Here is a 15,759-nt window from a genome sequence, read left to right on the forward strand (position 1 = left end):
ACATGCGATCATGCGCTGTACAACCATTTGGTCAAGACAGAGTCGATATGTTGCCAATGCTGTGGCTCCCACTGTACAGGACCATACGTTTTCGTCGATGGTCAAGTCGAATCTGAAACTGTCAAAAGAACGATGTTGCCATTTGACTAGGTAGTAGACGAGTATATCGGCAGTAATGTGAAGTTGCGACTGGGGCTTCTGTGAGCAGGCTGCATAGATATAGAAAACTCCTGTTAACTCCAACGAATCTTGCAACGCAAATACGCATAAAAAGAAAGCGTCGATGACATTACAGATAACAGATGTACGTTTTGTTCTTAGCTATTGCATGTGTATTGTAAGAAAAATAGTTATGTGTATAGAAAAATCAACAAAATGTGAAAGGTCTAACGGTATCGTACTAGTAAAGCTGCGCCGTGCATTGGTAACAAAATGAATTCATTGTGTCACCAATCGTATAAGTTCTATTATCGAAGGAAGAAAATCTGACAAAACTAGCTAGGTTTCTGGGTTATTTAAATAAAACAATATTAGCGTCTCCCAATAAGCAGGGGATCCATTAAATCTCCACGATTGGTGGCCAACCCAACTCCCTAAAGAATTAACGACGGATTGTTGCGGCGTGCAACTTTTAAAACTCCTTGATAATAGTGTAGTTTTACGAGGGATTGTAAGGTGTTTTCTTGGGTCCTTGACTGTGCCATTTCTTGAAGTTAGCATCCTACGGCCATAGACAAACCCCTCGAAAATGCGGCTTCAGAGTCAAGACACTTGCGCAACACGCCACGGAACACGCCAAGCAATATAAACCATTTGAAAGGCAACCTCAGTGCCGTGTGTGTCCTTGTCCGGCGCACCACTACGAATAAGAAGAGAAAAGGACACCGCGGCGCAACAATAGGCTCCTGTCCAAAGCGCCGACACCGCCTCAACCTCTCTTGGTGTTGTGGTTAATGTTAAGGTTGGGAAAGAAAGGGGCGTCCACGCGTCAGTCAACGACACAAGGAGACATAGCAAGGTGGCTACGTGGGCTAATTGTTGATTTATACTGACAGAGAACAACGTGGAAATGCACGACGAGGAAAAGCAACCACACGTGACAAGTGCTGTCCCAAGACGCAACAGGACGTGATACCGTTCAGAATAATTGTCTCAGAAAAACATTTTCGCCTCTAAGTCCTGTTTGATAATAACAGAGAGTATTGCTCTGTAAGAAATATAATGTTAATGGCGCCATGAGGGGAAGTCGCGGCAGTGCGATATTGGTACTATTCGTTCGACTATAGGCAATTTTGGACCATGTTTTTGCAATGCATGAGTATTCCTGTTGAAGGGAAAAATTGTTATCGACGTGCATAGTAGCCGCCACCTTTGGTACTGTAACTGCAATACTACTTCAGGTGTAAGCTTAGGAAAGAGAGATGTGCTATTATTTTCCAGCACCACCATTTTCCTGTATTCATTGTTACACACGCGTTTCGCCCAGTGACTTCAGGTGATGTAGCATGCGATGTAGCATGCGTTAAAGAGGACGAAGGCGTTCACGAGACAGTCATTCACGAGACAGTCAATAAATCACTCCTTATTCCCACTAGAAGGCTTTGTTACTTCTTATTATTTTCTCTTACCAAAGGTCGTGGGTGCGACTGAGATCATCGGTGAGTTCGAGCGCAATACCTCTATCTTAATTAAGGTAGCGTTAATTAGGGCACTCGAACCTACGACCTTTGTTGATGGTAGCAAGGTGGCACCATGAATTGGGGTGGCATAATGTCCAACAACGAATTTTTCGACCCGTGAACCATCGAATGTTTTCGCCTTAAAAGCTGTGCCTTGCGCAGCAGTTACAAAACATTTTTACAAAATCTACTTTTGATTAACTATAGCTGCTCCGTTTGAGGTTTGAGCGTGGGCATGGTTAAGAGTTTCGAAGCGCATTGGTATACCATAGGAGCCAGTTATATTTACTCGTCCTAAATACCTGGGTGTAAATCAGCGTTCGATCCTAAATAAATAGCAAGAGCGAACCAGGCACCGAGAAACAAAGTTACATAGAAAAGTAAACGCTTTTTGACTGCAGTAGCGTTAGTTAAAAAATTTCAAGAACAATTTTAAGGATCTTATGGATGGCAGGCACTTGTTCACAACCTGAATTACTTTACAAACTCAAAGGAAGTGAGTGAATCACGTAAGACGCCTCTGGAAACATTTTAGGAAATCCATACCAGCTCAAATAAAGAATGCTCGTATTGCGGTGTAGATAATATTTATACCCCTAAATACATAATGAGAACTGTGACTAATATTAGTGAACCTCCACTTCGATGTCCCGGACGTATACATTATGCCACGTGTGAGCTAGATATGCGGTAGTACCATCTGTGCTTTCAGGAGGTGAAATATCTGATTATGGACACCCTAGTCTGTACGATCAAGAGAAATAAAAATAGCTACAGATTGAGAATAAAAGTTACCGGAGCACATATTCGCGTATTCTTTTTTTTTTGATGCCACTCCACGTAGGCAATGAAACAGTCAATCATTCCACACAAAAAAGCTCAGAATTTGCAATGATCAATGAAGAACGTCATCCTGGTTTAGTTGGTTCAGGCTTGTCGGTTTAGTACGTGCTACTCCTGTGTCTGCTTTCTCTCGTCCTTTGTTAAAGTGTATAATTTTTAGCCCTGCCTGCTGCTGCCATGTATACTCATTGTAAATAATTTTACGATACACAAATGCATTTCTTGCGCTCATGAAAATTAATGAAAATTTGCTTGTTCAATGCTAGCCCAAACATAGGCGAAATATAAATCAAAAGGTTCTGTTATTACGCGTCAACTTGTAGTAAAGAAGCACAGCACGCTAATTGCTATGTTTGTGCTCGCACATATACTGAAGATATTGATATGTTGAAAAAAGAGCATTTTCATGCTGCTGCTAATATACCTACACTTGTTTACTTACTCTCCATTGTACATCCCGACGTCCATCTCACTTAGTGGCTGAACCGTTGAGTTTGCGGACAGCGAATCCACCATGATCTTTGCAAACAGTGCGGCAGGGGCGACCAGGATAATAATAAACTGCATGCAATCCGTCCACACCACTCCACGAAGGCCTCCCTAAAAATTCCATCACACGTTAGCAGGCAGAAGCTAAGACAAGAAACATAGTTTAAATTTCATCTAACAATAAAGACTACGTTTTTATTTTATATTTCCTACGTTTCCCATACCTATCATTACAATACACATACATAAAATTAGCCACGTTAAAGAACTTCTGGTGTTCAAAATTAATTCGGATCCAGTCCCCCACTATGGCGTGAATTTATTTCACTTCAGTCAGATTGGGCAGCAAATATCCTCATATGTTACAGAGACAGGGTAGAAGATAATTGTCATATCAAAGCGTAAGATGCACGCCAGAAAAAGCTGAAAAAAAGTATGCATTTTAGTTTGAATTCTTACAGTGCAAAAAGCTTCACAAGTGCTATAGATATAGAAAAAGGAAAGTTCCTTTCTTAAAGAAAGGCGGTTGAACGCAAAGCTTTCTCCCATGGAAACTGAATCATAGTCCGAAACAAAAGACCACGCAACGAACCAACAAATGCTGAGTGACCCGAAGCGATGCATATGTGATTTGATTGCTTGTTTAGGATTGTAATTTTTGAACGTTAAAGTTGAATTAAGACACATTTCGTTAAGTTGCGTAGCCTTTATTTCAGATCATGTAGTCATTGACTAGACGCACACTCTCACACTTTCGCGGACGACTCTACACTTCCACAGTATTGCCTTGTGATCATTGTGGTAGACGGTCAAAGGCTCTGCCATTGTTGGTACACGGGATGGGCCTTACGGGCACGATCGCGTTCGCGCTTACGTTCCCGTATGGCAGCTTCTGCCGTGCCCTGAACCGCGGCCTACGCATGGTCACGACCGGGAATGCATTGCGTGAGGCGCGTAATGAAATGCAGATATATACAGTTCGTTTGGGTAGCGTAGCGCTGCAGTTCCCATTGTTCCTATCGGTACAACTGCGAATGTAAACTGTGGTGTTCTACGATACGTATGTCGTGCGCCGTTGTTGTATTGTGTGCGCAGATGCGCAGCCATTCTTCTATTGTGTTCGCAGATGCGCAGATAGTTCTACTGTGTAAGTTGGCTTTCCTGCAGTGTGTTTTCGGCGCTCACGGACGAATCAGTGAGACAGCTTTGCTTTAAAAACTACAAAAACAGAACATTCATGAGCCATTCCACTATGTGAAGGTGGATGACCAGCGAAGCTGTTAGATGAAATATCTAAATACTTAAATACATACCAAGAACATAAATGTATTGGTGTTCTTTATTTTATGACGCAAGTTACCATTGCTTTGTGGTCGCTATCGTTGACGGTCAAGGGTTTGCTTATGGTGTTGGACAGATTCACGGCGAAGGCAAAGTCGAAAGACGATCGCCTCATGAAAGTTGGAACCTTGGTATCGGTGTAGCACTGTAGCCTAACCATACGAGCATAAACGAGGGCAGCCACCCATGTAGCACAACCAGGCTGGCCCCAGCACGGCAATATCACGGCGAACACCAGCACAAATATAGGCCCGAAGCCGGCAGCGCTACCCGCGTTAGGAATGGCCCAGTACGGGCATGCCACTAAAGGGCCTATTTCGGCCATCATGTCGCAGCGCCAATACAAGCAGATAACCGGCTCTGCCGTTCATTGCCATTCTAGTGTCCCACCTTGCCTACTGGCAGCGCCAGTATTGGTCAATAGCCGGCTCTGCCGCTTTTAGTCCATTTATTGTCCCGCATTACACACTGACATGGCCATATTGCCAGATTGTGATGTATGTGTGCGATGCCGTTATTTCCTACGATTTTAATATTGCAGGGTAGCTCGATGCAACATGCCATGATCTACTATATAATCATACATAATTTCTTTATTGGTCTTAAAATAGGTTGATACAGTTTGTCGCTCGTATCCCCAATCCTGTGGGCCACCTAGGAAAGCTTTGCTTATGACGCTACGGGGGGTTGAGGCTGGGCTCGCAAAAGGTGCACTTGGAAGATGCTGAACGGGTTGACCCGCTTCGGCGTAACGCCGCCTTCTGCTATTAGCACAGTCGACTGCGCCTGGCACAGAAAAGCGCCAGAAAGAAGAAGGTACGGCGCCCCAGAAGAAGAAGACGGCGCCTGGCAGACATTGTTATGAAGTCTTGCGCTTGATTGATGTAGCTCTCTGCGTCTCTCAGGCACCATCTGCATACAGTACAAATACCTATATTATCCCAACACTGCCAGCAGTGCATAATATAAGCAAGAGGCACAAAACTGAGAAATTAAATGCGTATCACCAGTTCCCACTCTGCATAGCTGCACGTTAAACAGGCTCTTGCTTTTCTTCCCATGCATGCTATACGGCAGTTGAACTGCATGGCCCGTGATGGCGTTCATTATATTGAAGGCAACCTCCCACAGAGATGATATTCCTCCATTCAAACAAGTTGTTGAAGCTGAAAAAAGGAAGCATAAATACGAAAAAATTAGGTAGAAAATGCCGCTGCATCAAAATATGCGATTTTTGTTTAACTAGCCAATAATGATGAATTATGCCTTCACCACAAGACTTCTCGCAAGTTCTTGTGGGTAGCTGTACTTAGTCTTTGGCAATGCGTAAGCTTTTAGAACAGACGTAGCAAAGAAAGGGTGCATTATTTCATGATAAACACCTAAGCATGCTACAATACGACAGATTAGAGTTTTGCAGGAGGTTCTGAACACAAGTCAGCTCGCGGAATGTACTTCCTGAGTAAGGAATTACGACAATCCAACTTTGGTCTCCTTGAGTGTACCAGCCGAAATGTGCCGTGCTGCGTGTTTTCAAACAGACATTGTGTATCAGCTGACGCTGAAGCGGTGCAGCACCGTCTACCTACGTAGTAGTAAAAAGTAGCCGTACATTATCTCTGTAAAAAAAAAAAGAAAATACACGCATTAGGCAATGCACATAGTTGAGACACTATACTTGAGAATAAAAATAAGACAATTGTACATACCTTGCGATAATTGAGTTTATTTCGCAGTAAATGCAGTTTTCCGACGTTTGGCATGTTGTTCATGTTTCACCCGATAGCAGTGTGGAACCAAGCTTAGTAGTAGCGAAGGTCAAGCCGCTGGTACTGAACACGTTGCAATACAAGTTAATGCATGCTTCGCAAGCAAAACATGGTGCAAGCAATGTGGCGAACGACAGCTCACAGACAGAAGCAGGTTGTGTACGGGTCCCTCGTCCTCCGAGAGACCGAGAGTCCCTACGTTTTTTGGCAACGGGCGAGGTCCGCGCAGGGAGCAAGAAATTTCACAGGGCATCATTCACGCATCTTTGTGCACCCATCCGGTTCTGAGTAGCAGCGCAGGCTCGGCTGTGCGCATAATAGGCAGTGCATACCTTCGACACTGCAAAGCAAAGGGACGCAGGGAAAAAGTGGTGAGAGTGAAACGCATTCTTGGTGTTTAGACGTCACTTCGCCTGATAGTAGTGATGAGCGATACGCGCACGTTTTTTTATTCTTTTATTTATTTTTTTATTTTTTCAGAAGATGCTGTGGCTGAACGAGCAGTAGTACTTGTGCTGATCTTATTATATATTATAGCTGAAATGTAAAACACGACAAATTGACCTGTAGAACAACTCAAAGTGATCAATGAATGCTTTCATTGTTCTTTTTTTTTTGCGCTGCTTATCCCAGGAGAACGGTAGAGCAAGACAACGTGTGCGCAAAGCGATAGTCCGGTGCACAGTATCACTTGCTAACATGCCCCCATGCATTTCTTCTAATTAAATAATACAACCTCCCCCTTCGAAAAAAAAAACGAATAGACACAACGAAGCGGCAGCCGTATCTAAGAAACCTCGCGACAATACCTTACGCGGCGCATAACATATAAGTGAAGCCCGAAAAGCGAGTACAAGGATCTCGTTCAAGTTCGCCATATTAATTAACTTAATTATGTTAGTATAGTGTCAAAGCCCGAAGGCTTTACATAAAAAAGCGGGTAGTTTTTTTTTCATAGGCAAGAAAGTTTTAAATGTGGCCGCTGCGAGAAGAAACGTAGGTGGGAGGTACAAAATATGTCCTTTAAGCAACGGGAGTATTACAATAAATCCTAATAAATAAATTCAAGCGAGGTCATATAGAGCGACAAGATAAACCAAGCGATGATCTTATAGAAGACGCACTGGCTACACGTGAGTCAATGTATGTAACAAAACATGGACGGCAATGTTTTGGACACTTTCGAGAGCTTGCGATAAGCAGTTGCTGGATTCTAGACAGAACTGGTGTACTCAAAGATTGACCCACCATGGATTTATACAACGCTATGTTTATTGATTAGCTGATATAAGATGCAAACGTCACCGAACAATTTATTCAAATCTGTGTTGCTCTCACAAAAAGACTTCACCTACTAGAAAAATGTATATATATTTTAGTAGTTTTTTTCTTTATGCTTGTTTCACTTTTTAATCAGAAATAATTTTATTCAGTAGCTTACATTTTTATCCAGTAGCGTTCATTTTCTTTTTTTCTAGTTCTATTTTCCTGTATTCTCCTTAATCTTAGCCTCGCTCTTCGTTCTCAGTCCTAGGTCGGTAACTTCAACTCTTTCAGCCATCCGTCAAGTTCGGAATGGCGCTGCGGGCCACGAACATTCCTGTTCTTTTTCATTTTTCTTTATTTTCTGGTCTCTTCCAACGGAGAGCGCCTTCTGTAGTCGTCTTGGTCGTCTGACCAAACCTTTTCTCTTCCATCTCCCCCTCCCACCCCCGTCTATCTGTAGTGGCGTTCTCTGTTCACCGCCTTCCCCTTTCTCTTCAGTATAGATATATTTGGCGTCGTGAAAATAAGCATTTCATTGTAATTAAGTTAGCGTTGGGATTGTCTCACATTTTTGTCCTTTCTATTTGCTGTTTTTTGTTTTAGAAGTATGCACCAATAGCCCCGCAGAAACCTGTTCTTCAACATGGCGCCACGTCTTTTTGTTTCCCGGTTCTTTCTGCGGGGAGGAGTTTACTCCTACTGTGCCAGTTGGTCTTCAAAAACCATCTAGCATTAAAAAAAACACGCACAACAGAGCTTTCCGGGAAAGGCACCTAAGATTATAATGTAGCTGGCCGCAGGAGACGCTATAGCTGTACGGTTCGACATGCTCTTTATGCAGAAAAATAATATAGGGAGCAGTCCTCCAAAATGACTTGTATTGAGTACACGGTTCGATATGCTCTTTATGCAGAAATTTAAGCAGTCATCCAAAATGACTTGCATTGTACTATCAATAAATTTACAGCCGCTACAGAAGTTCAGCTAGCAACGCCATTACTGGAAAGTGGTACAGATGATTGCACCATAAAGTTATGCAGTATTTTGAAATTCACTACCCGCAACACTATTTAAACGACGCACATGTAAGCGCACATGCTTTTTAATTATATACCCCCTTGAAGTTGTTATGTTACCTCCCTCATGACTCCGACAGACAGGGGTAATTGGAGATCGCAGGGAGAGGCCTTCGTCCTGCAGTGGACATAACATATAGGCTGATGATGATGACGATGATCAAGTTGTTATTGCGCCTATCGAGGATGCACACGGCCAACGCGCATTGCTGCCTTATCATGGAGTGCCCTTGTGCCACGTGTAAAGAATCTCCGACAGAATGATTCAACACAATAAATACAATTACGCGAAAGTTAACAGCGTTTGTAATAAAACAAAACAAAAAAAAAAGATATGCAGAACATACATAACAATTTAGTAAGAAACAAAAAAGTTACCAGAGTGATCTCGTTGCAGTTGGCGTGATCGGTTAAAAATTCAAATAAATATTGCGTGCTGTATAACATATATAATCAGGATTGGCCAGCGAATGCTGCGTGAAAAGTAATATTGAAATGCCGCTCTCTTTGACGGGTCGATATTTAAGGGTCTATCAGAACTGCTAAACAATGTGGCTATGCCTATAGCTTTGAACGGACGTTGTTAAGCAATGTTTAGAAATGTACAGACAATTACGGCACTCTAATGGCAAAGCAGTTCTGGGATAGCCAGTTGAGTCGCCCGGCTTAGCCATTAACGGGCATTCACCGGCGAGGCAGGGCCAGCGCTGGATGTCTGTTACAGTGTCTTTGCCAGCACTGGAATTACGGAGGCAACGGCGGGCCCTCGCGGCCCAGCCGGTGCCGGCTGAAAACCATCATCGACCCTAGTTGGCCCCATGTAATGTGCTGCCTGGTCAACTGCCATCTGGGCGTGACATCTCCACTTTGAAGTCGCCAGCGACGAGGATTGGAGTTTGATCGTCGTAGTCCGGATCGATCAGGCACCGAATGTGGTCGTTCATAAAATAATTACCATTACCTAATGAAATCTCAGTAACGAAAAAATTACTGGCGGCTACTCCACTGTACAGGAAACAATACGCACTAGGTTTACTTCGCGTAAGGCCGTTCCTCTTTTTTCAAATCGTGCTGCGTGATAGCTGGGACACCCTGTGTATGTCGAGAGAAGGGAAACCGACGGGCTCGATTTTTAGGCATTCCCATGTAATGCTGTCTATATATATATATATATATATATATATATATATATATATATATATATACATGAACGATACGAAAGAGAACCGAGGGGCCCGGTTTTTATTATTTATCGCAAGAAGCCAACAAAGCCACCAAAGATAACAAAAGGGCAATTACTTTTACTTCCTAATTGAAATAAACAAATGGTTGATGGAAATGAACGTAGAATAAAACACAACTGGCCGCAGGTGGGTGCGATGCTCTTGTCATTGGACACTTTCTGGGGTATTTATCTTACCACTAGAACTAACTCTGGGAGTGTTAGCCAGCGCCACCACTCACAAACCTTGGCTGCGGATGTGGAATAGCCTTTCTGCCGCAGGCGTCACGAGTACGTGGTCTTTTTGGGTGACAGTAACTGGTCAATAAACCCACACATGCTACCTGAAGGGGTGCGACTGTTTTCACAACAAATCCGTCTAGGGGCGGGGCCTCGCCTCGATGCCGTAGCCTCGCCTCGATGAGGTATCACCATTTTCTTTTTTTTCCCTCTCTGTTTGGCGGCGCGGTCGTCGTGCGGCGCCTCAGTTCGGATCAGCTCATTCCACGTGAGGGCGAACTTGGCGCGCGTATGATATTCGCGGCGTGCGTTGTTTTGTTTCGCTTGTGAAAACGTGGAATACAACGATGAGCGAGCCGCCTCACCGACAGAAGGTGATCGAAAAGTACCTACAAGAGTTACATCATCATGAAGACGGCTACTCCCATGGCTACCTGAAGTCAGACGATGAGCTTAAGCTTTTTGAGAGGTCCTTGGCTGCCGTCAACGAGAGGTATGCTGTGCGGACATCTAGGGATCTGAACAAGCCGTCTAAATGTAAGGATGTATCGACTGCTTCTTCATGTTTCACTTTGCGCGTAGATATATCATTGAAAACTCAGTAGTAATTTTAACCAGGGACCCAACCCGGCAGAACGACTTGTTTTCAATTGCGATTGGTGGGCAACACTAGACAATTTATTTATCTTTATTCGCCTTTTTGAAGATCGGGTTATCATTGTTCTGGTTACCGGTTCAGAGTTCCCCTGGCGCCGATTTATTTCGGTTTGAGTGGAATATTGTTCTGGTTACCGCGTCAGGACCCGATCCTAAGAAATTTTGATAAACGTAGAAATAACTGAACTGCTATTTTTTGGTTTCAGTCATGATTAGAACCGCACATGCAAGCAAATTGCCACTTTAAAAAATGAGAAAATCTGCCCCTGTGCTCTTTACATATTTGCTTTGAATTCAAGACAGAGCTGCGCTTGGGCGTTTGTTTTGTATGCATCTGCGCTTTTTTAACATTGAAAAAAGCAATCGTGCGCAACACGAGACACTATTTGCAGTGGGGCTGCACTCCATGTCGTGACACGGCCGTGCGTGCCATCCGTGGTTCTGCTAGAAGTGTGAATTGGACGTCTAGAGCCAGGCATAGGCCTGATGATGAACTCTGTATATGAACTGAAGCGTCAGTGCGGAGATTTTTGCCGTATTATATTAAAATTCCAACGCCCAACCAAACTGTAGCATGTTGGTGCTGCTTTTAAGTTGTTACTTTTTAAAACCCACAGAAAAAGTCTGGGTAATTAATAATAATAATAATAATAATAATAATAATAATTCTCGCTGAGGAGAGCCAGAATTTCTTGTCAGAAGCATACGGATCTTAAAGTTTCTTTGCTGCCCCTTAAACAACAACTAAATCTGGATTCAATATTGTCTTCTGCCATGTATAAAACTAGGCGCCGTAATTAAATCGTCTTTATTGTTTATTTTCAGCCAATGTAGTCTTCTCCATGATCCACTCCGGGTGCAGAATCGCTCTGGACAATGTACCGTTTCGAGTTGTCAAAGAAACCGCCAAAGTCTGCATATTTGGAACGGAATACTACAAGAAGACCCCAGAAGAAGAAAATGTCACAGTTTCGCCCTAAGGGCGAAGCAATGAATGCGATAGCAACACAGCAATGTCATACGAAGTAAGGTGAGCGGTTTGTAGCAATATGAATTGTAGTAAACATGAACTGATTAAGTAAGCAAGTGTGCTGCGGCGTAAGTAGACCGACATGAAGAGAGACTCGATGACCACGAGAAGGCGCGTGTGAAACGGTGGTGTTGATGAGAAGCGCTTCCCGTGGGTAGCGTGCGAAGGGACACACCTGTAGCGCTGTACTGCCGATCCGGGCAGCATTACATGTGTAGCGAGCGTTGGAAAATGTGGCCCGACTATTACTAACTGAATGTACAAGCGTGGTGTGAGCGCGCACAAACAAACATAAATAGATCACACTGAATGACTGCAGACAACGGCTGTCAGAACGCTGGCAGCAAGCGCATACGCTGCAGCGGGCGAAGGTACAGCGGTGAGCACTGTTAGGGTGAACACGCGAGCGCGTGGCCGACGGCACTGTCAGCGCCCCGTTACGGTCATCACTGGAAACATTGCGCATGCGCATCACGCCTTCCGCGAAATAATTGTTCCACCGCGCGCATGACGTCATGAATGCACTTGTTCGTCGTCTGCTAGCCGCATTTTTGTTTTCTAAGCCCATGCATCCTGCATTTTAAGATTTCTTTAAACATCTGTGCTTGAACAGAACAAGACAAAAAAACTTGTATATCTATGGGGGCGTGTCTATTCGTTCCCTTCAAAGTTGTTGTGCATGCAACGCCGTATATAAAACAACCAAACATCTTTCGCCGCCGTTCATTCTGTCGCCAGATCGTATTATGGCTAGGGTTCCCGATGATGAACGGCGCTCAATTGTCGATCTTTCCCTGAAAGGTTATTCCCAGCGGTATATTGGCGCTTTAGTTAATAGGCCCCTGAAGACTGTAAACAGGATAATTCAAGCCTACAAGTATGAAGGTCGCATTTAGGATGCACCCCGCGCGCCCCGCCCTAAAGCTACCACAGACGATGAAGACGCCCTCATAGTTGCAGCTGCTGTTCGTAACCCTTTCTTGCCAGCCCCAGCAATACGCGAGGACTTGGATTTGGACGTTTCGGACACCACTGTTCGACGTCGCCTGCGTACTGCGGGCCTTCGCAGTCGCGTCGCAGCGCAGAAGCCACTACTAACGGCGGCAAACAAGGACGCACGACGGCAGTTCGCTGAGCTGCACGAAGCATGGACATCAGAAGAGTGGGTTCGCGTCATCTTTTCGGATGAGTCGACGTTTTCGACGCGACAAGACCAAAGATTGCGTGTTTGGAGACTACCAGGCACACGGTGAGGCAAACTTCCTGCTTTGAAAAGCAATTGTTTTAGTTAACGTCACAATGCCACGCAGGAACGACCCGGACAACGTGCAAGGTGTTTCTGCCAGTGGGAGATCGAGTGTGAACGTGTGGGGTGCTGTTTCAAGATATGGTTTAGGGCCCCTGCAACGTATACGTGGGCACTTATCGTCGGAACAATACTGCAACATTTTGAACAATGTGCTGTTGCCATATGCGAGCAGTTTATTCCCAGACGGTGATTACCTGTTCCAACAGGACCGGTCACCGATACACACGGCGCGGGCTGTCAAGGAGTTCCAGGCGGAGCAGCACATGCAGCTACTGGAATGGCCTCCGAAAGGAGCGGACCTGAATGTGATAGAAAACGTGTGGGGCCGTCTGAAAGCTTCTTTGGCAAGGAAGCCCCTTTATTCCGCGACTTCGGACCAGTTGTGGGCGCAAGTCAGCAACGAGTGGGAAAGGCTGAAAGCCGATCGGGAATATGTTCGATCACTTTACGACTCGTTACCGTCCAGAATAGCTGCAGTCGTTGCTGTAAGTGGTCACATGGCTCGCTATTAGATTTGCTCATGTTTTTATATTTGTTCTCATGGTCTTGTTTAACTTGAATTGCAAAAGTGCAATTTTCTTGAATAAAAAGTTTAATAATTATCCCTCTTACACTCACTTTTTTCCTTCACGCGCCAATCTTCAATCCAGATGGACCTTGAAATGCAGAAGGTATCAGCTCAGCGAACAAAAAATGCGGCTAGCAGACGACGAACAAGCGTATCGATGACGTGATGCGCGCGGTGGAAAGAGTGTTTCGCAAAGCACATGCTGCGCATGTGCAATGTTTCCAACGATGGCTGTTACGCGGCGCTGATAGTGCCGTCGGCCACGCGCTCGCGTGTTCACCCTAACAGTGCTCACCGCTGTACGTGCGCTCTATCGCTTCAACAGAAACTGAGCGGCGAATATACAGTGCATGAAGGTGACAGCCATGTGGAGATAAGAGACGGTGCGGGCGAGCGACGAGCGCGGTTGTTGGCAAAGTAGAAGTGCGCCCCCCCCCCCCCCCCCACGCTCCCTCCGGCGCTGGCTTCCCGCTTCCTTGCTTGCGCGTGGGAGAGATAAGAGACGGCGCGGGCGAGCGACGAGCGCGGTTGTTGGCAGAGTAGAAGTGCCCCCCCCCACCGCTCCCTCTGCCGCTGGCTTCCCGCTTCCTTGCTTGCGCGTGGGAGATTGAGTGCGTTCGCTCTCCGTGATAGCGCGCGTCCCCGCACGCTTCCGCTCGGGCATATGGCGCGCGGCGAAGATTTTATCTATACGGAACATCACGGCGACGGCGACGCCGACGGCAGAAATCCGGTTGAAGTGTCCATATAATTGCTATCGCAATAAAAGAGTACAACACATACAGTCTCGGCATCCAAGCCGAGACTGTATGTGCTGTACTCTTTTTATGTTTCGCAATCTGTTTATTTTGGTATTTCCCACGTGTATACACAGGGTGTTTCAGCGAACAGTTTAAAAAATTCTTAAATGTTGCCCGTGACTGATAGCACAATTTTAGTTCATGAGCTGGTCTACTCGAAGAGGCGGACATTACTTGCACAAGAAATTGAAATACATAATCAAATAATTAACAACATGCACTAATTAAGTTTTTAACGAATTAGCTGATGGTCCATATTGCAATTTACAAGTTGTAGCCGTGGAGTTCGCAAGGCGGATCCACTTGGAACGAATTCTCGGGATGACACCAGTTTCGAGATAGTAATTCCCATACTTTGCGGAGAAATGCATTGGCGTTCTAGTTAGTTTTTTAAGAAAACGTCAACTCATGCATTTAAGCACAAAATTAACTGGAACGCCAATGCATTTCTCTGCAAAGTTCGGGAATTAATATCTCGAAACTGGTGTCATCCCGAGAATTAATTCCAAGTGGATGCGCTTGCGAACTCCACGGCTACAATTTGTCAATTGCAATATGGGCCATCAGGTAATCACTTAAATACTTAATTAGTGAATTTTTGTGGATTAGTCGATTATGCATTTCCATTTTTGGGCAAGTAATGTCCGCCTCTTCGAGTAGACCAGCTCATTAACTAGAATTGGGCTATCTGCTACAGGCAAACATAAATAAATTTTGAAAGTGTTCGCTGAAACACCCTGTATAATGGACAAGTGGAATTCAATTTTAAGTTGTTAGTTCAGCGCTGTGTTCTGTCTCGTCTTCACTTTTTCCTCATCTTGTCGCGCTGTTTAAAACCATAAAGTATGCTCAATATACAAGACAATGCCTACTTTCTAGGTGGACCTTCCCCAGCCATGCGGCCATATAAAAGAGGGTCGGCTGAAAGCAGAGGTCAAGCAGCTGCAAGAAGCACTTGACACAGAGCAGCAGACTGTGGCCAAAGAGACGCGAGTATATATTAGAATTGCCGACTGCGGTTCCCATCGTAACCATGGTTTCGAGGACATGGAAGCTTTTAGCCAAAACATGGACAGGAACATTGCTGAGCGAATTCAAATGTTGGCAAGGGAAGGAATTACATCTGTATCAGATGTGAAAAGTGCCTGCCCTATTACGTGCACGACGAACTTTTTTGCAAACAAGAAAAAGCCTGATAGCAGCTGCAGGGCCTTTTTCCCAACACATCGTGATATCAGCAACCAGATCCAAGCTGTTCTTAAGAAAGACCGCTTCAGCACAGTTGATCAAGAGAAGGCTAGCATCGTTATTGAAAAGATCAGGGGGGAGCGACCCGAATCCTCCATTGCCTATGGGCCGTATGCAGCACGCAGCTGCGTGGGTAGCAGCGACTCGAACAACGTGGAAGAGAGCATTGCCTGCGAGTGTGAAGACACGTTGCTGTTCTGCTTCCAGACAAAATTCATGAAA

The 15,759-nt window shown here is 44.8% G+C and overlaps 1 protein-coding gene across 1 annotated transcript in view; it reads right to left on the reverse strand.

The window, feature by feature from the left end:
• Window positions 1-2,960: 2,960 nt before the first annotated feature.
• The window catches only part of LOC125945763 (sodium-dependent multivitamin transporter-like), a 29,947-nt gene continuing 17,148 nt past the window's right edge, over window positions 2,961-15,759 (reverse strand). The window contains exon 5 of the mRNA XM_049668049.1: window positions 2,961-3,122. Within this exon, the coding sequence (XP_049524006.1) occupies window positions 2,961-3,122 (162 nt within the window). The remainder of the gene's footprint in view (window positions 3,123-15,759) is intronic.

Source organism: Dermacentor silvarum, chromosome 5 (assembly GCF_013339745.2).
Source record: "Dermacentor silvarum isolate Dsil-2018 chromosome 5, BIME_Dsil_1.4, whole genome shotgun sequence".
In the NCBI taxonomy this organism is placed as follows: domain Eukaryota; kingdom Metazoa; phylum Arthropoda; class Arachnida; order Ixodida; family Ixodidae; genus Dermacentor; species Dermacentor silvarum.